This window comes from Emydura macquarii, unplaced genomic scaffold (assembly GCF_026122565.2).
Source record: "Emydura macquarii macquarii isolate MOO-44397 ecotype Brisbane River unplaced genomic scaffold, CSIRO-AGI_Emac_v2 contig_691, whole genome shotgun sequence".
In the NCBI taxonomy this organism is placed as follows: Eukaryota; Metazoa; Chordata; order Testudines; family Chelidae; genus Emydura; species Emydura macquarii.
The window spans coordinates 16,542,257-16,562,946 of NW_027130828.1; the positions used below are offsets into that span (position 1 = coordinate 16,542,257).

The 20,690-nt window shown below is 53.9% G+C and overlaps 1 protein-coding gene across 1 annotated transcript in view; it reads left to right on the top strand.

Moving 5' to 3' along the window:
* Positions 1-20,364, top strand: part of NIBAN2 (niban apoptosis regulator 2) — an 89,028-nt gene extending 68,664 nt beyond the window's left edge. The window contains exons 6-14 of the mRNA XM_067542166.1: positions 4,645-4,760; positions 6,097-6,201; positions 8,672-8,834; positions 10,807-10,994; positions 11,925-12,080; positions 13,304-13,420; positions 13,879-13,986; positions 14,462-14,573; positions 15,913-20,364. Coding sequence (XP_067398267.1) covers positions 4,645-4,760; positions 6,097-6,201; positions 8,672-8,834; positions 10,807-10,994; positions 11,925-12,080; positions 13,304-13,420; positions 13,879-13,986; positions 14,462-14,573; positions 15,913-16,709 — 1,862 coding nt within the window. The 3' untranslated portion in view covers positions 16,710-20,364. The remainder of the gene's footprint in view (positions 1-4,644; positions 4,761-6,096; positions 6,202-8,671; positions 8,835-10,806; positions 10,995-11,924; positions 12,081-13,303; positions 13,421-13,878; positions 13,987-14,461; positions 14,574-15,912) is intronic.
* Positions 20,365-20,690: the final 326 nt, after the last annotated feature.

Genomic DNA, 20,690 nt, shown 5'->3' on the forward strand with positions numbered 1-20,690 from the left:
CTGGCATTTAAACGCTATCTCACAAAGTGTTTGCAAGAGTCGACGATGTGTAAACCAGCCAGGATATAGCGCTCGGTAAAGGCAAGCAGCTTGCGGAGATCTAATTGCTTCGTAATTAAACTTACCAAAACTCCGTCTCAAAGAACCACTTTCCCGTCACGCCTTCCCGGCGGTCTCCATTCTCTGGCAGGGTCTTGTGGCACTTGCTCTCAGTGGAGGGGGAGCTGGGTGGGCTGCCTGTCTCTGGGAAGCCCAGAAAGGAGCTGGGCGGACGGGAGAGGCAAGCTGAGAATCGGTGCTGCTGTGTCGTTGAATTATCTGCTTTGAGTAGCAGCTCGGGTGCCTTGCACGAGCCCGGAAGCTTTTTACAGCCCAGCAATTTGTGCACAAACTGGAACGAATGTCACCTCACCCCCCGCAATGTGGGTGTAACAACAGCACCAGCAAGAGCTGCCGGCCAGTGAGCGAAGGGCTGTGCTGCAACCAGTTAGTGTGAGGAGAAGGCATTCTAGGGAGGCAGAACATAGCCCCGCTTTACTAGAGACCGAGTCCGGCCCGGACAAGTGCCCCCTACGTGTAAGCCTTGCTCAGTCCTGAATGACCGCTGGTGATCATCAGGGCCTCTATCTCTTGTCTTGCACCTCCAGCAGCACCGCACCCCTTTAGCCTCATGCAGGGCCCCCACATGGGGGGGGGAAGGGTACACTTTATTGAGACCCTGGGGGGCCCGGCCCGGGCTGCAACCACATTACCATGAGGAAAAAAATCAAGGCTAAATTCTAGATCACGCCTGAGGATACTTATAGAAACTTATTTCCCTGTATCTATTGTCCAGATCTTGTGAGATTTGCAAATCTTGGAGATTTGTAACATGGGAGGGGGTCTCTATAAAACTCTCTACAGAGCCATTAGCCAGCCAGGTGCTGTCCCTGTTTTATTCTATAAAGGTTTCTATAGCGTGGGGTTGCCAGTTTTGGTTGGACGTATTCCTGGAGGTTTCATCACATGACACAACCTTTCATGAAAGATTATCTTTTACTTCCTGGAGACTCCAGGAGCATCCTGGAGGGTTGGCAACCAATACATGAGTGTCTTCTGGCAGTGCAGTACGTTGTGTGAGGACACGGCTGGCACGTGTTCGTTCGTTCATCTCCTCCATAGAGGGAGAAACGTGTGTAGCAGGGTGAAATACACCTGTTGCCATGTGTTTAGACTAGAGAAAGCCAGGTCGGAGAAATGCACCTTGCGCTTGGAGCGGAAAGTGGTGGGGTTTGTGTCGGTCCTGAGTTCTCTGACCCTCAACCACAGGAGTGGTGTCTTTGTTTCAGACAGCTGCCCAGTCCCTTCTGGAGTTTGGCTCCCAGGTGGCTGCAAATAACATCCCTGTATTTGGAGCGAGATTTCCCCTCTCCCCCCCACCTCCAGGAATCTCGAAATTCCCAATCACTAGCAGAACTGCTGTCTAGGCGCTAAATAGCGTTAGTTTGATTGTTCTGTGTGAAGCGCCGCGTGGCTGGTTCCATCAACAGAAAACACCTCTCAGCGGCGCTCACGGGCAGGCTGAGGGGAGTCGCCCACACAATTCAGACACTTGTTCCTCTTCCAGAAGATGGTGAGAAGGGAGGGGCCAGTATGGCCTAGCCGATAGGGAACTGGACTGAGAGCCAAGTGATCTGGGCTCTATTCCCTGCTCTGCCAATGAGCTGTCTGTGGCTGTTTTTCCCTCCCACCCTTTGTCTGACTGTGCACTCATGGAAGGACTGCCTCTTTACACCCAGTGCCCAGCATGGTGGGACTCAGGGGGCTACCATCATACCACTAATTAAATGACTTTGCCCACCAAGGTCCCACAGCAAACTGGTGCTGGAGCTGGGATTCGATCTCCCAAGTTTTGTCAGGCCTGGTGCACAGCCACTGGTGTATTTGCTTGCTCCCGGTCACATGTGAGCGCCGCTGGCTGGCGGACGTCCTCATTCAGAACACTGTCCGCTTTCCAGTCTCTTAGCTGAACAAACAGGCCCCTTTCCCTTTAAGACATTGCAGGGTGGATTTCAGCCCTTGTAATCCTCCCCGGTGCCTCATTGCACTTGCCTGTGATAACCTGCCGAGCTCAGAGCAGCAGCTCCTCCCCCTCTTGACTCGGCAGAAATTAGCTGGGTTTTTTTGTTTTGTTTTGTTTTAATTCCCAGCCCAGCCCCCTTGCTCCCCTTTCTTGCTCTGACAGGTCCCTCCCTGCAAGGCAGAGTTTAGCTCCCTCCCTCGCAGGCCTCTGCAGGTTGGGAAAGGAGAGCTGGCTGGGCAATGCACGGGGTAAGGCTGGGCTGGCACAGACCTACCTTGGCGTTGACATGCATCTTCCCGCACCCTTCCTGCGCTCACCCTCTCTTGGCGTTTCCTCCTGGAGCCTGGCTGGAATTCGCAGCGCAGGAGGGCTCGTCAAGCAGCTCTGCCGGGGAAAGGCCATCAGTCACCCTCTCCCACACACCCCTGAATTGCTTCCCCACCTAGCACTGTTCCTCATGCTCCGCCCCACTGACAAAAGCTCTCTGTTCCACGGCGTGTCTCGGTGCCCTAAGCCAAGGGGGAGGTGGAAGGGCCAGAAGGGACCATGGAGGAGCTAGCTGGTCAGGCAGCTGCATTGCTGTCTTTGCAATCGATGCTCATTAACTGCTGTGCTCTGATGGCTTGATACCTAACTCCATCCTGGTCCAATTGTCCCCCCTTGCACTAAACCATGCGGAGACTCTGGCCACATGTCCGCATGGGGGAGTCGGAGGATGCTCGCCCAGCTTGCTTCACTGCTGATCTCTGCTTCTTGGCCAAAGACCTAGCCTCTATTTTAGCAGGCTGAAAGCTGCTGCTGTTATGGGTATTGTCAGTGGAAAGCTGCTGTTTTATCCTCTTTTCCATTTCCCTAGCCGTGGCCTCTGGTCCTTTCCCCAGGTCAGGTGCCCTAAGAATCCCTCTGCTGCATTTGGGACCCTGGCATCGGTCACTTGCACAGAGGCGGAGGGGCCAGAGCGGGAAGGAGGCTGCTTTTCTGGATTTCACACAGATAGAGCTGACTTGCAGCATTTGGAGGCTTAGCTCTGCCTGGCAGGAGACTGCAGAGACCCAGACTTCATGCTGAGTCCGAGTCACATCCTGCATTCCTTCACAAGGAAGCCAGAAGGGAAGTCCATGCACAGTCTAACGCATCAGGCATCCGGCATCTTTGCTATCCAGAGGTGAACTCGCCCCCCCCGCCCCACTTCGCTTTACCCAGGCTGTGCAATGCAGACTGCAGAGAGACTGGAGGCAGGGCAGGGTTAGCGGGACCCCATGGAGCACTTGGCAAGCAGGGCTCCTTGTGCCCGCACTCCCCTCCCTTCTCTCACATTCCACAGCCCTGTGGCTGTTTCAGCTGCTCGGAGCCTCCTTAACGAGCTCTGGAAAGGTTAGCGCCACCGCCTCCTTTTCTTGTGTATCTGGATGTTGCAGTGAGTTACGCAAACCGGTTCCCAGAACTCTCTGCCCGCGGCTTGGTACCTCTCAAACCCTGGCGAACCCCTGCTGCTCCCCCAGTGAACCACCCCCACCCTCCCTGCTGTTGCAGACCAGTCTGAGTGAACAACCACCTACGGCGGGGCTGCTGGCTTTCAGAGAGGGCAGAGGTCCTGCAAAAAGATGACACCCCCTTCCGCCCCCCCATCAACTAGTCCTCTTCCCTTCCTGCAGTCTGTGACTGTGATCTGTGCTGCTGTGAATCATGGAGATGACATCTCAGTGGGAGTGGAGCAGGCTGCAATACAATTCGTGTCCCCACCTCCCCACGGAGGGTTTGCCTGGGAACCATGTGTTGCCCATGAGTCATCCACTGCCTTATCCTGTTTGGGTTTTTTGTTTGTTTAACTACTTTCTCCTTTCCCTCCCTGCCTCCCTAATATTGGTAATTCCCTTTACACCTTACTTCCCGGGGCTTGCTTTCCCCCATGCTCCAGGTGTCTCTCTAGCCCTGAGTCTCAGGAGAGCTCTCATGGAGTAGTCTGGGGCCAGCTGGGTGTTTAGTTACTTGATGCCAATAGGAAATCTGTCTGAAAATGCCCATGCTTTTAATGACGCACCTCCTTTCGCCTCTCCTCCCCATTCATGTGCTGTGGGATCCCCCTGGTCCGGTGACAATGGTAGTGTTGCATGCTGCAGGAGATCTTGCCCTAGGGCACTGATATCTATTCTGTTACCACTAGGAGGCTGTGCGGGGAGCAATATATTGCCGCCACATTTAGAACCAGATCAGAAATGTCCCAGGCTTTGGGGGCTATTTGGATATCCAGGGTTTTGGTTCAGGCCCATCTCGATTAGTCTTAAATGGCCCTTTTCACTTTTGAAGGTGCTTTGGAGCTCCGGCTGGAGGGGGGCTCACGCTACTCTGGTCCCAGCCTGGAGTTAGCAGGAGTCGCTTTAGGAATTGGTATAAGACTGCTGGCTGCGAGCTCCCCGCAACCACTCCGGTCCCCGTCAGCATGAGTCACTGCAGGGGGGAGAATGTGGAACTAATGTGAAGGACAAAAACTGAGCAGAAGCTGTGAGCTCATCACAGGAAAATCTGCTGTGGTTTCCTCTCTCTTCCACCACCCCAGTGTAAATAACCTCTTTCTCCTTCAGGGATCCCAGAGGACTCCAAGGTGGAGGCCCCAGCCTTTACTGATGCCGTCCGCATGTACAGGCAGTCGAAGGAGCAGTACGGCACCTGGGACATGCTCTGTGGCAGCGAGGTCCAGGTGAGGGCATGAGGGGTCCTCGGCCCACAGCCGCAAGGCTGCTTCGCCCACAATAACCTCACCCCAGCCAGAAGGGGGGATTGTTCGGGGGCTCCGAACCAGCCTCCTTAATGGATTCATTGGGATTAACTACAGCTGCTGGGGAAGCGGAGCTGGCCTAGATGCTGCAAAGTCTTGGGGCTTGGCCATGCTGTGGGGTGTGTCCCATCCTGAGGGCTGCCCTAAGGGATAAAACTCGTCCCTTTGGTCTGGCAGCTGGTCTCGGGGGGGGGGGGGGAGCTGGCTTGATCTTGTAACCTGCCAGGCGGGGCTTGCACAAGGGGGGTACGCAGGGCCCCCCCAGTCAGCAGGGCACAGAACTCCTCCGGGGCCAAGGCCAGGAGAGCGAGCTCCTCCGATCCTGGGCTGAGCTGGGAGATGACAGCTCCTCCGGCCACCAGGGGAGAGTGAGCTCCTCCGGCGTGAGTGCCTACACCCTAGTGCCATGGGGCGCTGACCCTCTGGGAGTTACCGCAACCAAAACGTGGGTCATGCTCTGAGTCAAAGCCCTGATTTTGATGTTCACAGAGTGTGGAGGGAGAGCATCTCCGTTAGCTTCTCACGCACACGTCCTTTGCAGGCGCGCAACCACGTCCCGCCAGCCCCTTCCGTAGGAAACGGGCTTTGGTCCTGGCGGATGTTCAGGATGTCTCCAGGGGGGCCGGCTGTCCTAGCTAGCAATCGGCGCGCCCTCTCACGCTAAGCTCAGACGCGAGCGGCACAGTGCGCCTGTCCTGGGCCACAAAAGACCCTCGCGTGGGAGGAGGAAGCAGCTCCGCTTACAGGACCCATCCCTGATGCTCTGTCGGGGCAGACGGCCCAGGCACCGCTCAGGCATCGGGGAAGGATTTGTGGCACAAAGGGCTCTCTTCGCTGGAAAACCAATGGTGGGGGGGCTCTGGCTTCCCCAAGCAAGGACCCTCAGTACTGCACTGCTTTAAAACTCCTGCCGGCGAGAGGCCATTGGCATGTGTTATGGAGAGGTGCTTTCATGCCAAGAGCCCTCACGAGGGGCCTTGATCGAAGGTGGAAGGTACCACAGCCTTGTGTCCGAGCGTTCGATGCACAGGGGAAGGTGTCACAGAACAGTTTGTAGCCACATATGATGGGCGGGGAGGGGGATATTCCCAGGTGGGCACCACTCATAAAGAGAATGAGCTAGGCCTCCAGAAGGAGGGGCAGCCTGTGAGGAAGAAGAGGGGACTGGTGGGGAGAGCAGAGAGCCCAGGAGGCGGAAGGACAGCTAACGGGCATGTGAGATCTAGTCACTAATAGCTTCCTCCCGCCGCTCATCCAGGTCTTGAGCAATCTGGTGATGGAGGAGCTGGTCCCAGAGCTGAAAAACATGATCAGCCCCAGGCTGAAGGGCAAGGCCCAGGAAAGGCAGAGGCTCTGGATACAGGTCAGTGTGCGTTGTGTTGTGTTGTGTTGGGGGGCGGAGAGGGAGCCGTGGTAAGAGGCAGGGGCCCCGTGAGGACGGTACGGGCAATGCACTGGCTGAAACGTTCCCGCACGGATGACTTGGCACAACCCTCCGTTCTCCAGCTGCCAGGAATGGCTGGAGATGGGGCCTGGCCGGCCGACCTCCATCTGAAGGTCTCCAAACTTTTCCAGCTCAGTCACATGGCTCTCGGGCTTCCATTTCCTTTGGGGCCCATCTGGATCAGGAAACTTGTGCTGGCTTCTGTGAAACCCAGGGCTGGATTCTGACTGCTTTTGGAGTGGATCCCCTTGCTGAGGGCGTGGCGCCTTGACTCTGTTTCCTCATGGCTTTTGTGACTGAATCACCCACCCCCATTCACTCCCTTTCTCCCCGGGGGCGCATGGAGACAGGCCGTCCACGTTCTTGGCTGCTTGTTGTATAAAGCTCCCCATCAAAGCCTGTTCCCACTTACCTTCCGTTGGTTACGTGTTTGCAGATTCTGTGGGGCCAGCCATTCCCCCAGGGGAGGGAAGTACTCACTAGAAAACACCAATCCCCAGCTAAACCAGCCGCGTGGCTCATCCCGGCTATATTTAGCAAACCATTTTTAGACCAACGTGAGCTAAATCTGGCCCAAACCGATGGTTTTATCAAAGCAAGCTTTTTATAAAACCTTGGAAACCAACAGAAATGTTTCCATGAGACACTCTACAAAATTCCACTTGAAACCTCCTTTAAACAAACAAACAAACAGTGCCCAGGAACCTTCACCACCCAGACGCTGCAGCCTGTGCTAACGCATGAGCGAGGGGAAGCGAAACAGACTGGGAACCAGTCTGTGCTCCTGGGCCAAGCTGAAGATTGCAAATGTCTAGCTTAAATCCTTGATAGGCAAATGGGATTCTTATTTAATTTTAATAACCCAAGGTGGGGAAAGGATTGTGCTGCTCCCTTGAAAGGGGCAGGAGGATGAGGAAGGGCCATGGGAGGAAGGGCGGCCTTATCATTAAGGCATTGGAGTAGTACTTAAGAGACCTAGGATCAGTTCCTGCCTCTGCCACAAACACCTTGTGTGAGCTTTGGCCTACGTGACTTGCCCAAGGTTTTGAGTGACTGATTTTGGGTGCACAACTTGACCCTTTAAAGGGGCCTGACTTTCAGGAAGTGGCTGAGTATTTCTTCCTGATGGGAAGGTAATTATCCCGCTTGACTCAGCACAGGCTGAGCATGGTTCTGGGTGACACGCTTGAGGAAAGAGGTGGACAAATTGGAGAAAGTCCAGTGCACCGCAACGAAAATGAAAGGCTTAGAAAACCTGACCTGTGAGGAGAGGTTTAAAAAAAAAACCTGGGCATGTTTAGCCTTTGAGAAAAGAAGACTGAGGAGGGAGGACAAGATAAACCTTCAAATGTGTTCAGGGGTGTTATAAAGAGGGCGAGGACCAATTGTTCTCCATCGCCACAGAAGATAGGACAAGAAGTGATTGGCTTAATCTGCAGCATGGGAGATTTAGGTTAGATATTAAGAAAATCTTTCTGACTATAAGGGTGGTTAAGCTCTGGAACAGACTTCCAAGGGGGGTTGTGGAATCCCCATCACTGGTGGTGTTTAAAAACAGGTTGGACAGACATCTGTCGGGTTTACTTGGTCCTGCCTCAGTGCCAGGGGGTGGACTTCATGACCTCCCAAGGTCCCTTGGGACCTACCTTTCTATTATTTTATGATCTTCAAGACCAGAGGTGCTAAATAGTAGTGTGACAAACTTCCAGGCGGGAGATGCCGCCAAACTCCCCAATTAATGACTTGTGCAGACAGTAACACTTTGTGGTCATAACAAAAATAGGTATTAATAAAGCACCCCAAGGCATGTGAAGCACGGAGCTACAACCCGAGACTCTGATCCTGCCTCGAGACCTGCTAGCATGGAGTCCGGCCACTTGAATTCAGTGGTGCCCAGCTGGTGTCTGCCCAGATCCCAATGCAGGATCAGAGCCAGAACAAACCACCACGAGTGAACAGTAGAAAAGAAAAAAAAATATTTAAAGTCAGCAGTTTTTAAAAAAAAGAAAAATAGGTGGGTGTGTGGGTGGGAGCGAACAGAACTCAGAGCTAGATGGAATTGCTCTTGCTGACATAAGGAAATAGTGAATGACAAGAGATGTACTGACCAGCCACTGTGCTATGAAAAGACTTGACAGGCAGCTCTCAAATAGCCAGTTTTCTCTTTGTTAAGGGATCTAATGCCAGCTGCAGATGCAATTCCTATGCATGCTGTAAAAATGTTATTGCCAGACGTCCCTGCATATCCTCAGTCCCGAGGGGTGCAAAGAGATGGCAGGTCGCCTTGCAAAGAGAGATCAGGAAGGATCCTGGGTTCACAGGGCTTGGCACAGCCTCAGAAGTCCCCTGGGAGTGAGGTGCGGAAGATAATGTTCCTCTCTCCCGCTAGATCTCAGATGCTGTCTACAGGCTCGTCTATGACCAGATAAAGGCACACTATGAGGCAGTGGTGACAAAATGTGAGCTGGAGCGTCCTAGAATGGAGAGCACCATCCGTACGGACATGGACCAGATCATCACATCAAAGGAACATTTAGCCAGCAAAATCCGAGGTAGGAAATGCCCTACCCCTCCGGGTATGTCTACATGGCAAAAAAAATATACCCTGGCACCGAGTCTTGGAGCCCAGATCTACAGACTTCGGCTCGTGCTGCTGCATTAAAAATAGCTCTGTAGATGCTCAGGTTCTGACGCCTGGGGGGGGGTGTGGGTATCCGAGCCTGAGCCCGAACGTCGACACTCAGCAATAGCCCGTTAGGTTGGGTTAGTCAAAATCCTGAAGTTCAAAATTGCAGTGCTCTCGTAGGGCTGGGAGCCGGAAATCTGATATGGGCGCGAAGAGGCCAAGCGCTGTAGCAGTCCTCTAGTTCACATAGCTCTCGGGTGACCCCCTGGCCCGTATTTGAAGGCACTGTCCCTTATTTCTGTGATTTGTCCCTCAGAGGGATCCCCCATCCCTTATCTTAAGAGATATTGAAATATATTAATACTGCTAAGTACCATTTAAACATGAAACTGAAGCTTGTGATGATTGCATTGTGTACTAGAGAGCCGTAGAAATGTACACACGAGATAAAAATACATGATATGCTAAGGGAAGTGGCATTTCCCTAAAACGTCCCTTCAAATAAAGTGATGTTCTTTATTTTTCACGTGGTTTTCCCTTATTTCCCTCCAACAAAGGTGGTCACCCTACATAGTTCCTTGTATCCTGAAGGATCCCAAGTATTACAAACTAAATGTGCTTTGCCAAACTATAACTGCAAACATACAGCTGTGATGGGCAGGCAATGAAGAATACAATGCGCCTATGACAGTGCAGGGGCAGGGCTTATGGCAATGGAAAAAACCTGACTGGCTTCAAAACGGAGCTTGATAAATTTATGGAGGGGACGTCATGATGGGACAGCCTAGTTTGGCAATTGACTGATCTTTGACTGCTGGTGGTAGATATGCCAATGGCCTGTGAAGGGATGTTAGATGGGTGGGTTCTGAGTTATTACACAGAATTCTTTCTTGGATGTCTGGCTGGTGAGTCTTGCCCACATGCTCAGGGTTTAACTGATCACCATGTTTGGGGTCGGGAAGGAATTTTCCCCCAGGGCAGATTGGCAAAGGCTCTGGGGGTTTTTTGCCTTCCTCTGCAGCATGGGGCACGGCTCACTTGCTGGTGGATTCTCTGTACCTTAAAGTCCTTAAACCATGATTTGAGGATTTTATTAACTCAGTTATAGGTGAGGGGTCTATTACTGGCGTGGATGGGTGAGGTTCTGTGGCCTGCGTTGTGCAGGAGGTCAGACTAGAGGATTATATTGGTCCCTTCTGACCTTAGAGTCTGAGTTTACCCAAACTAGACTTTGACCAGGGCTTTGAGATGACTCCTGTTTGTAGAGAGCCCTGTGGTATCAGGAGCTCATACAACAGCCAACACCTCCAGCAGTCTGTGGCCCCATGCTCCATGCTGGGGAGGGAATGGAGCAATACTGACTCTAGAGCGCTGCCTATTGAATTGCCAGTAGCACTCTGCATGCCTATATGTGTTTTTTTTTTTTTCTTGGAAGGCTGCAATTCCAGTACTGCCAAGCATAGCAGGTAGAGGGGCTGTGGCTGCAGGCTGATCAGACATCAGATGGGAAAGGGACCTCCTGGGTCTTCAAGTCTAGTCCCCTGCTGTGGCAAGCAACTCTGTCATCCAGTTCATACATTTATCAAGCTCTAGCCTCTTGGAAGGGGTGGCAGAGTAACTCCTTTCCTTCTCTGAAAACCACTGCCATAATCTGTGGTCTGTGGACCCCTGGGCGTCTGCAGACTGTCGAAGATTTCCAAAGGGATCCGCACCTCCGTTTCACATTTTTTAGGGATCTGCAAATGAAGAAAAGTTGAAAACCACTCTGCTAGGATGCAGTCTGGCAGCTGGAGCACCATGCTGGGTTTCCAGGTGCTCCAACGCTCAGAGGAGGTGGGTAGAGCAGGTGCCATCCCGTGCTCACTGTCTGTCTGTCTGTCTGTCTCTTCCTCGTCCAGCCTTTGTGCTCCCCAAAGCAGAGATCTGTGTCCGAAATCATGTGCAGCCCTACATCCCTTCCATCCTGGAGGCGCTGATGATGCCCACGAGCCACGGTTTTGCCGAGGTCCGGGAAGTGTTCTTCAAGGAGGTCACAGACATGAACATGAACGTCATTAACGAGGGCGGGATGGAGAAGCTGGGAGAGGTGAGGCCCCTGGAGGACGTGGCGCAGATTCCCATTGCTGGCCTAGTAGGATGGGCTGGGAGACCCAGGGGAATGGCCTCTGTAGCCACTGCAGGTTGCATGGGCGGAGGGCAACGTGCTGTGTGACTGGGCTGCTTGAAGTGTGGCTTCTTCGCTCCCTCCTGAATCGAGGAGGAGGAATGTCAGCCTTGCAGGTGCCCAGGGAAAGTCTGGCCAAGGAGAGGGCACAGCTGCCACCTCCGGTTGTCCTGAGCAAGAACATGGACTGCCTCCAAAGGCTGGAGCTGAACGATGAGAATAAACCTGTGGTCCTGCCCTTAGTCTGCTCACGTCTGAGGTGGCAGGCCTGTGCTCCCCTCTTAGCCAGAAGCCACAGACTGTAGGGGGCCCAGACGCCAGAACATCCTTGGGCAGCACCAGTCACAGTCCTTTGGTGTTTTGGCAGAAGCTGGAACAATTCACGTAAGGTGGGAACTGAATTCCCAGCTCTCCTCCCGAGCCCTGGGCAATGAGCCAGTCTAACAAAATCTGGGGCATCCAATTTCACATGCCTATGGAAACGTGGGGTGACTCTGTATCCAGCCAGACCTGCCCCTGGTGTTCACATGCCTACCTCCTGCTCCGCAGTAACAGGAGAGACCCTTGGTTTGATCCTGTGACCTGTAGCAGGAGATTTTCCTGCCCCAGGCTCACCGATGTCTCTGTGAAACCTGGCGGCGAAGGGACCCAGGGTTGCTTGGAAATGCTCTTGTCTTTGTGACCCAGATTAAAAGGGAGCAGTTGAGGAAGGATTCAGATTTCTGGGCTTGACCCCCCCACCCCCTCCTCTGCTCCCTGGAAGCGTGGTGCCCATGTGCCAGTGGGCCTGGCCGGGTGGGGTGCTCCCTCCGTCCAGCCATTGAGTTGTGTGTGTGACTCCTTGCCCTTCAGTACATGGAGAAGCTTTCCCAGCTGGCCTTCCACCCGGTCAAGATGCAGTGCTGCTATGAGCAGATGGACCAGCTGAAACTGGAGGGGCTTCAACAGAGATTTGACGTCTCCAGTGCCTCCGTGTTCAAGCAGAGGGCCCAGATCCTCATGAGACAGGTAGGGTTTTAATAGCCACCCTCAAGCAGCGACCAGCCCTTGCGCTCCCTGCCCTGTGGAGGGCTTTGGCCCGACCCACCTGCTCAGAGTTTAGGTGGGTCGCTGGGGCTCTGAATTCGGGTGCTCTATGAAACTGCCTCCCAAGTGCCCTGTCCTGGCTGTTGGACTGTCCTGCTACGTGGGTACCCCTTACCTGTTAAATTAACAGCCGGGCCAGGGGCATGGCACTGGTACAGAGACCAGCTTATTTCAGTGACATTCGTTTTTCTCCTCTGAATGTGGCAACGCCCCAGTGGCAGCACCATCACCGGCCCAACCCCTTCGCCATGTTCTCCGGCACCACGCTGCCCCGTGGCCTGACAGACACGTGACCTGGCTGTGGTGGCCCCTTGTGGTCTTTGGGACAAACGATTGCCCCGCCCTGCATGTCGCGACTGTGCACTAATGCTGGTGGACGATTCGGTTTCCGACGGGGAGGGAGCGTCTGTGTGTGAACAACCTCACTGGGCTGTGGAGACCTCAAATACATCCCGGGCTGTCTTGCTGGTGTCAGGATGGGTGGCCAGTTCTGGGCTGGGGAGAGAGGAATCTCCCACAGGCAATAGTCTAAATATTCTGGTGGGGGTCCAGGGAGCCAGTGTAACTTTCCTATGAGCCAGTGTAACTTTCCACCGAGTTTTCTGGCCCCCGAGGAGAACTGGGAGACATTCTATGGCTGTAATACTCCCACCTCCAACACATTCAGCCGGGCACAGCTGATTTAGGAGACTTGCTGTTATACAGCTCCCCAAGGAGTATCTCAGGGCCAATCAGGACAAGAATTCACTTGCAGACCTAGTTAAGGAGGGGGAGGAGTTTGTGTACTGATATCCCATGCACCATTGCAGCACCGTATTTTGGGGACGTGCTGCCACTGCCCTCTACGGGTGGGAAAGAAAACCTGCAGAAATGTGTTAACTTGGTGCTTTAAAAATCCTAACTGGGTGCAGCGCACAAGTGGGATGGTGCAGCAGATGGGGACCAGGCCCGTTGTCTGTCCTGGTGCAGGTTCAGGAATAGAGGCCATGTCCATGAGGTGGTCGTGTGTTGCCGTGCCTGCTCTGTGCATCCCTTCCTGCCCCTTCATGGGGACTTTTGCCGCTGTTGCTAAATGAGCCAGCCCAACGTGCCTTGATCTCTTGGTCTCCTTTCGGGACATCTTCTGATGATGTTTCTCATTGTAGCAAATGGACGATGCCGTTCACACGTTCGGGACCCTCCTCCACCAGGAGCTGGCAAAGATGCTGGGCAAGGAGGAGCTATGCAAGTCAATCCAGCGTATCCTCGAACGGGTGCTCAAGGTAAGGCAGTCTGCAAAGCAGCTGCGTGCTCCTGCAAAGTCAGGAACGTGACTGTGCTCGGCATTTTAACTTGCCCAGGCTGCACCAATAAGGTCTCGTGATGCTAGACGCGTGAGAAACCTTTGCCACAAAAAAAAAACTCCTGCAGCTTCTGTTCAAAGCCCAGATCAGAGCCAGGGGTAGAACCCAGGTCGACAGAATCTGTTCTGTGACCTATCCTGTAGACCACACTGCCGGAGCCCAGATAAGAGGCTAGTGCTGGAGACTGAAAACACTTCTGTAAATGCCCTTCTGTCAGTTGCTTCATGTGGAAAGAGTTTTTAAATAAAACAGAAGGAAAGCTGCATGTTCTCCCCTTCCTCTAAATGGCCCACTCCTCTGTAATCTCTTCTCCTGCGATATGCCGGATGTTTAACCGGCCTCACTTCTCTCTCCCCGGTTCGCCCTTCGTCCTGCAGAAATACGACTATGACAGCAGCACTGTGCGGAAGAAGTTCTTCAGGGAAGCCCTGCTCCAGATCACCATCCCCTTCCTGCTGAAGAAGCTGGCACCAACCTGCAAGGGGGTAAGAGCCCCAGAACCCCGCTGAGTCCTCAAGCTGTGTGCATGTCTCATCATGGATGAGACACCTGCCCTCCCCGCCCCCCGTCCCTTGCCAACATCCCTAGAGCATGGGTCTGATTCTCATTTACACTAAGGCCCCTTTACACCACTCTGGCAATGTTAGGGAGCCTTGAGGTGAGAGTCAACTCAATAGATGTTGCTTGATGTTGCTGGTGGTGCCAACTGATCTATGAAAAATCCTGATCTTGAAATTCCTGACTCCTTTAGGTCTATGTATAATCTAAACTTGGTGTATATCTCCTCTGGCTAGATGGCCCATAACTGGTGTAATCTATGGGTAAACGGTGCCCGTGCTTTGTGGTAAGGATCGCTCTCTGCCTTTCAAAGGCATGTCATCTTTGGAAAGGCACAGGGCAGCAAGGCAGCCTGGGGTTATCTCTGCCAGCTACGTGAAATCTGCCTTCTCCTTCTGGCAGGAGTTACCGAAGTTCCAGGAACTGATCTTCGAGGACTTTGACAGCTTCATCCTGGTGGAGAACACTTACGAGGAGGTCGTGCTGCAGTCGGTGATGAAGGACATCATGCAGGGTGAGAGGACTGCCTGTATTTTGCTGGGAGGAGAAAGAGGAGCATTGCGTGCTCAATCCTACACCATTCTGGGGAGGGCCCAATGAAACCCTGGATAACCACCAGTGAGCCAGCTTGGAAAATCCTAGGGGCTGTAATTGCTGCAGTGTCTTGGCTGCCGCCATATGCAGTTGACACTGAGCGAATCCTCTCCCTTGGGGAGCAGAAGGAGAGTGGCACAGCTGCTAAGAGGGCTGGCCTGGTATGGTGTCTAGCTGCCAAGGACTGGACATGCATGCCCCTGCGTGTGCCTGGCCACTTGCCACAGAGAGGCTTTGGAGGAAACGGTCTGGGAAAGAGGCGTGGGCATGACAACGATGGAAGCCATGTAGAGCTGGTTCCTAGGGCATCTCCTCCTGCAGGTCTTTGCCGCTGAGCTCCGGATCCATGGTCTGTGTGATGTTGGGAGGAGGGGAGGGGGCACATGCACTCTTCGCTGTCAACTGAACGCCTTCCTCCCTCTCTCTGTCCTGTAGCCCAGCAGCTCCCTGTGCCCCTGCCCTCTCTTGTGTCACAATTCGAAGTCGGGTCCAAACTCACCGATTCTCCCGTCAGAACTTCTCCAGGATCTGTCCCTTTCCTTTCTGCCCAGCCTCTCACCCTGGCCCTGCGTCATCTGCTGTCTTGGTTACCGAGGATTCCTCCTCCTTAGCCTCCCCAACGCTCTCACATCGCAGCCCTTCCGCTCCATGCGAAAAGCATCTGCTAAGATCATCTTCCCCGCCTACCCCTCTGACTGCATCACCTCCACCAGCCCCCACACTCCCTTCTCCACCGCATCAAGTTCAGGCTTCTTGTCCTCCCCACCAAGGCCCTTCACAATTCTGCCCTCCCCTATTGCCCTCCTGTTGCAAAGTGCTGTGCCGGCGTGGTCCTCCTGTCAGCTGCAAACCCTTCCGTGCGTCCTTCCACCCTGTCCCTTACGCCTCCCTTGTCTGCCATTGCCACCTTCTTCAAATTCCTTCTCAAGGACCTTCCCCACTGGCTAAGACAGAAGTAAGAACTTAGCTGATCCAGGAGGGCTCGGCTGAGGCGTGGATGGAGACGTTTCATCCACTGTGTGGGTGTGAGAATTGTCCCAGGGTATCGATTTGAACAGTAACTGTCTCTCCCTACTAGTTCGTTGTATGTGGTTTGCTCTGAATCCTAGGAAGGCTGGCTGGGACCAGGTCTTGCTATGCGTTTGCACAATACCCAGCCTGGTGAGGCCTCGATCTCGAAGGAGGCCCGTGGGTGCTACTGACCCATAAATAGCTGTCTGTCCTGTCCTGACCTGGCCTCTCTGTCTTTGCCATTCCAGCTGTGAAGGAGGCGGCAGTGCAGAGGAAGCATAACCTGTACCGGGACAGCATGGTCATGCACAACAGCGACCCCAACCTGCACCTGCTGGGAGGGGGCGCGCCCATCGACTGGGGCGAGGAGTACGGCAGCCAGTCGGACTCAGACCCCTCCGCTGAGAAGCGCCGCCGAGCCAGGCAGGTGGTGTCGGTCATCCAGGACGACGAGGGGGCCCTGCCCTACGAGGCCGGGGCGGAAGGGGTGATGCGCCAGGCCTCCCAGGAAGACCCTGGGTCAGAGGAGCCGGAGGCCTGCCCTGCTGCCACGGCCCCGGGTTCTCCTGGCGGTGTGCAGGAGATACGGATGATGCTGGTGAAGGAGCTCCACGTGAAGACCCTGGTCCCGGCAGGAGAGGAGGCGAAGGAACAGCTGACGAACGGCACCATCATCCAGCCGAGCGGCGGCTCTGAGGAGCATGTGGTGGAGGGAGCTGCCCAGAAGGCCGAGGAAGGCCCTGATCCCTTGGAACACTCCGCCCAGGGTGACGTTGGCTTCCAGCGCCCACTGAACCCGGGGCTGGAGGAGCAGGAAGCCAAACCAGCCGCGCCCGCCTCTCCGGCCAAGCCGCTTCCCCTGGCAGCTGCCCTGCTGCTCGCTGAGGGGGCGACTGAGGCGACCCGCCAAGAACCCAACGACAAGGAGACGGGGGAAGAGGTGTCCACCCAGGCCTGTGCGGAGAAGGTGGAGCCTGCCCAGCCGGCCCCAGAGAACAGCGAGGGGACCACAGAGAACAGCGAGGGGGTGCAGACACAGTTCTAAGTCAGCCCCCCGCCCCTGCCCCGGTCGGGATCCAAGCCGGCTGTGTACACTGTGTGCCAAAGGTGGACTGGAGTCAGTGATGCCAAGGGGGGAGGGGGCGGGGGGCTCGTAGGCCGGTCCAGTCGCTGGCACTGGTGGCTGTTACATTCCCAAGTCCTGAAGCAGATTCGGCTTCAGGCGCTGGCGTTCCAGGGAAGCGGGGTGTGGGGGAGCCACTGAGACGCGAGATCTCCTAAACCGCAGTCCCCCTCGGAGGGGAGCTGTGTGCAGCAGCACCTCTGTGCTGGCCGCAACCGAGCCGCCGTGCTGGGCCGATCTGTTGCCCCTTCCTCCCAGGACTCCAGCTCAGTATAGGACCTGCCGCCACACACACCTTGCTCTGTCTCCTTTCGTTGTTTTCCCTTTATTGAAGAGACGCTTTGCTCCATTGCTCGACTAACAAGGGTGTGACTGGGTGAACGCCTGGGGCATCCCCCTAGGCAGCAGCTCCGCAGGACATCCGCACAGCGTGTGCCAGCGGCCAGCTGGTGCCCGAGGGGTGGGCTTAGCAGGGATTCCCATTCCCCTTCCAACAATCCAGCCCTTCCCTTCGTCTGGTGCTTCTCATTCCAACCAAAGAGGTCAAGGCTGCATGCCACACGTTGGTGCCAAGCACGGCCCCCTATCTGTATCGGTCATTTCTCCTCCTAGCGAGCCCGCATCCTGGACCCTGGCTGAGATAGAATGTGAACGCCCCCCTCTGCCCTTGTGAATGCTGAACACTGGCCCCGCTGGAAAGGCGCACCCTTCCCCCCCCCCAAATGACCAGTGGGTGCCCCTTGTTTGCGACTAAGTGCTCTTAAAGTAATGGCGCTGGCTTAAATGTGTCTTGCCGCACCTGGCTCTGGCAAAGGGGGGGTGTTAAACGAGTCACAAACTAACTTAAATTGAACTGGAATCCGTCTTTTCTGATTGACCCCTCCGGAGGCGAGTCAGCGGCAGCGGGCGGGGCGGTTGCTTGCATGGTTCTGGGGACACAGTGCATGGCTGACGAATAGGTAGAACTAGCTGGTGTGCACCTTAGCTCTCTCGCTCCTGGCCTTCCTTGCATGTGCTCTTCGGACTGTGGGTTCCAAAGATTCTCCACTTGTAGGGCAGGTTAAGGGATGAAAGGAGCCAAAATACCTCTCAGCTATCAGCCTTTCCTCCACGTCCCTCCTACCCTGTTACACCCCCAGGTTAGGATTGTGAAGTAAACTTGAGAATTCACCCCTTGGCTTTGGGGGGAGAGAGAACTGTTCTCTCTGGTAAGAGACGATGATGATGGCTGGTCTGGCATGGCTTGAGTCATAAATGTCTGACACTATCCAGTGCCGTTCTGCTCCTGGGAGCCTTTAGGGAAAGCTGGATTCTCTTGTTCAGCTAAAAATGTTCAGCTATAGAGATGCATCATCTCTGAGGTCTTAGAACCAGCCACTTATTTTTCTTTCCTCCCTTCACTTCTGGTACGTGGCTTCTCCAAAGCCCCAGTGAGCGGTGGCCTCACCACTCATGCCTTTCCTTGCAAGCCCGCTACAGCCTTGAACCTGCCCTAAGACAGTTCCCAAACAAGCTTAGCTGATTTGTTTAAAAATGCTAATGGCCACATGTATTATTGTTAGACTGTCTCCTCTGCTTTCCTAAACACTTGGAAGGCCAGGGTAGGTGAAATAGTGCTTCCAGAAGCTTTTCAGATGGAAATGGAGAGGAAGTTTGCTTTGCAGGAAGAGAATTAAAGATCTAACAGGGAGCCAGAACTCTAGACACATGGTTCAGAGGGAGAAATGTGTAAGGGCAAGTATTGACACAATTGCAGCGTGGAAACGCCAGTTGCGCCGGATCAGAGCTGGTGGAGAAGAGAGGGGGCTGCATGCTGGCAGGGAGGAGGCCTAAAGTTGTAGGACTGGCTTGTTGCTAATGAGTGTTTCTTTCCTGCACCCGATGGTGTGGTTTAGGGCTCTTAATTTCATTGTGCTTGCTTTTGAGTAGCTCAGGGTAGGAGGTAGCTTGGTGGAGCTGGGCTATTTTTATGTGTTTGTTGTTTGTTGAAAACCCTCCGTGAGAGAAACAAGTGCCTTCATGGGGACAGGAGTCTTTGTACAACCACGCCCCGCTCTGGGCAATCATCAACCCAAGAATGAATTCCATTGCACTGAGGCTGGACTGGCCTTGGATCCTTTTCCTGTCCCATCAGCATGGGAGGAATGGCTTAGGTAGGGGAGAGACAACTGCTCCTAATAAGGGAATGGATACAATTTGCCTCCTCCCTTCCCTCCCCTCCCTCAGCCAGTCAGGAAAACATCCAGCTACAGGAGGAGTGTGGGGCATTGCTTTAATTTTCCCACTGGGCCCCTCGTTATGTCTCTTCCCCCCATCCCCAATCCAACTCTTCTGAAAAGCTCTGCCAAAATGACATGCTTGTCCTAGCACGTTGTTGCTGGGAATAAATCTCCCGTTCTTTTGTGAGTCTGTGGATGCCAGGTAAATCCAAACTGACCCCCTAGAGGCATTTGACTTTGCTCGGGTAGTTGGACTTCACTTGGCATCTGGGTCTGGTGCCCAGTGTGAACCCTAGGCCTTGCGGACTTAGCTCTTGTTGCATTGCAAAGGTTAAGTTCTCCTGGGAACACCTGTCATGGAGGGGAGGGGGGGAGAGAGAAAAAAGGTACTGGCTCAATCTACCCCCACGGGGCTTTGGGTTTTGTGCAAACAAGTTAAACTTCTGGGATTAAGTAACTTTAAAGCCAAAGCTTCGATGTCGAAGGCCACCCCCTGAAACGCTGTTATGTGGGTCCGATTGTCCGTGCACCAAGTGTGAAGGAGAGGGGAACCTTGTCACTTTTCTGTCAAAGGCAAGTCTGGTGGAAACGTGCACAGGAATCCAGCTCCGGCCAAGCTCCTAGAAAGGTGCTGAGTTAGCTCGGATGGAGTTAGCCAGTTTTTCTTTCAGTTGTAATGGTCCAGTGACTTCTCCGTGTGGACACAATCCAACTCGTCGTGCCCTTTACAGGAGGTCAGGGTGTGGGGAGAGTGGAAATGTTCCCGGCCCAAATTCAGGGGATGGCAGAGGCTGCTGAAGTGGGTTTTCCTCGATCTCTCTCTGGCATCTCTGCCAGCAGTCAAAGTAAAATTGTACTGAGCGAGTCGGCCCTCCAGCCAGAAGTTCTGCTGAACACTAAGGGTGATCTATAATTCAGTACACAATGGGACATCCATGCCGCTGTGGGTGACTTGTGTCTCAGACTTCCATTAGCACTAAGGGGAGCTGGGGACATGTAGCTAGCTGGCATATAACCAGACACACAAGCTGCATGCAGGCAATGTAATGTTTAAAACATGACCTAGTTGACACAACTGGTGTAAAGTCCCATGAGTGGACTGCAGAATATGGACCAGGAGCCCAGCCTCCCAGCACTATCCTCTGCTACAGTTACATTCCAACTTCCATGTGTATTTTAGATGCCGTTGTTTCTCTTTAAATGGGGGGGTTCCCCAGTCTCAACCACTCGGACCCCCCCAGAGTGCCTTGCATTGGGCATCAAAACCTGTCTCTCCCAAGATATTTTATTGAGAATGTTATACAAATGTTTAAAATATGCTTCTAATAATAAATAAAAACCAGCTTTATTTAAAGTCAGTGGACACAGTCTCATTCCTGAACGGCTCATTCCAGCGATTGGCTCACATGGGCACACTGATGCAAGGCAGATGTTCCACATGAAGTTTTGAGGGTGAGTTGGGGCAGGACCAGAATGTTTGGTGCCAGCTGTGAAGTTCCTCTAAGTTCAGAAGGCGGGCTTTGCTTTGGTGTCAAGACTGGGGCCAACCAAGCAGTTGGTAGGTATATTGGAACGTCCAGACGTGCCCTGGGGCTATGTGATGCTGTGCGGCCCAGATAGTCCCGGCCTCTGAGAGTTTGAGCTCTGGGGTGGTGCTTTAGAGTCCATCTCTAATTGGATTTGT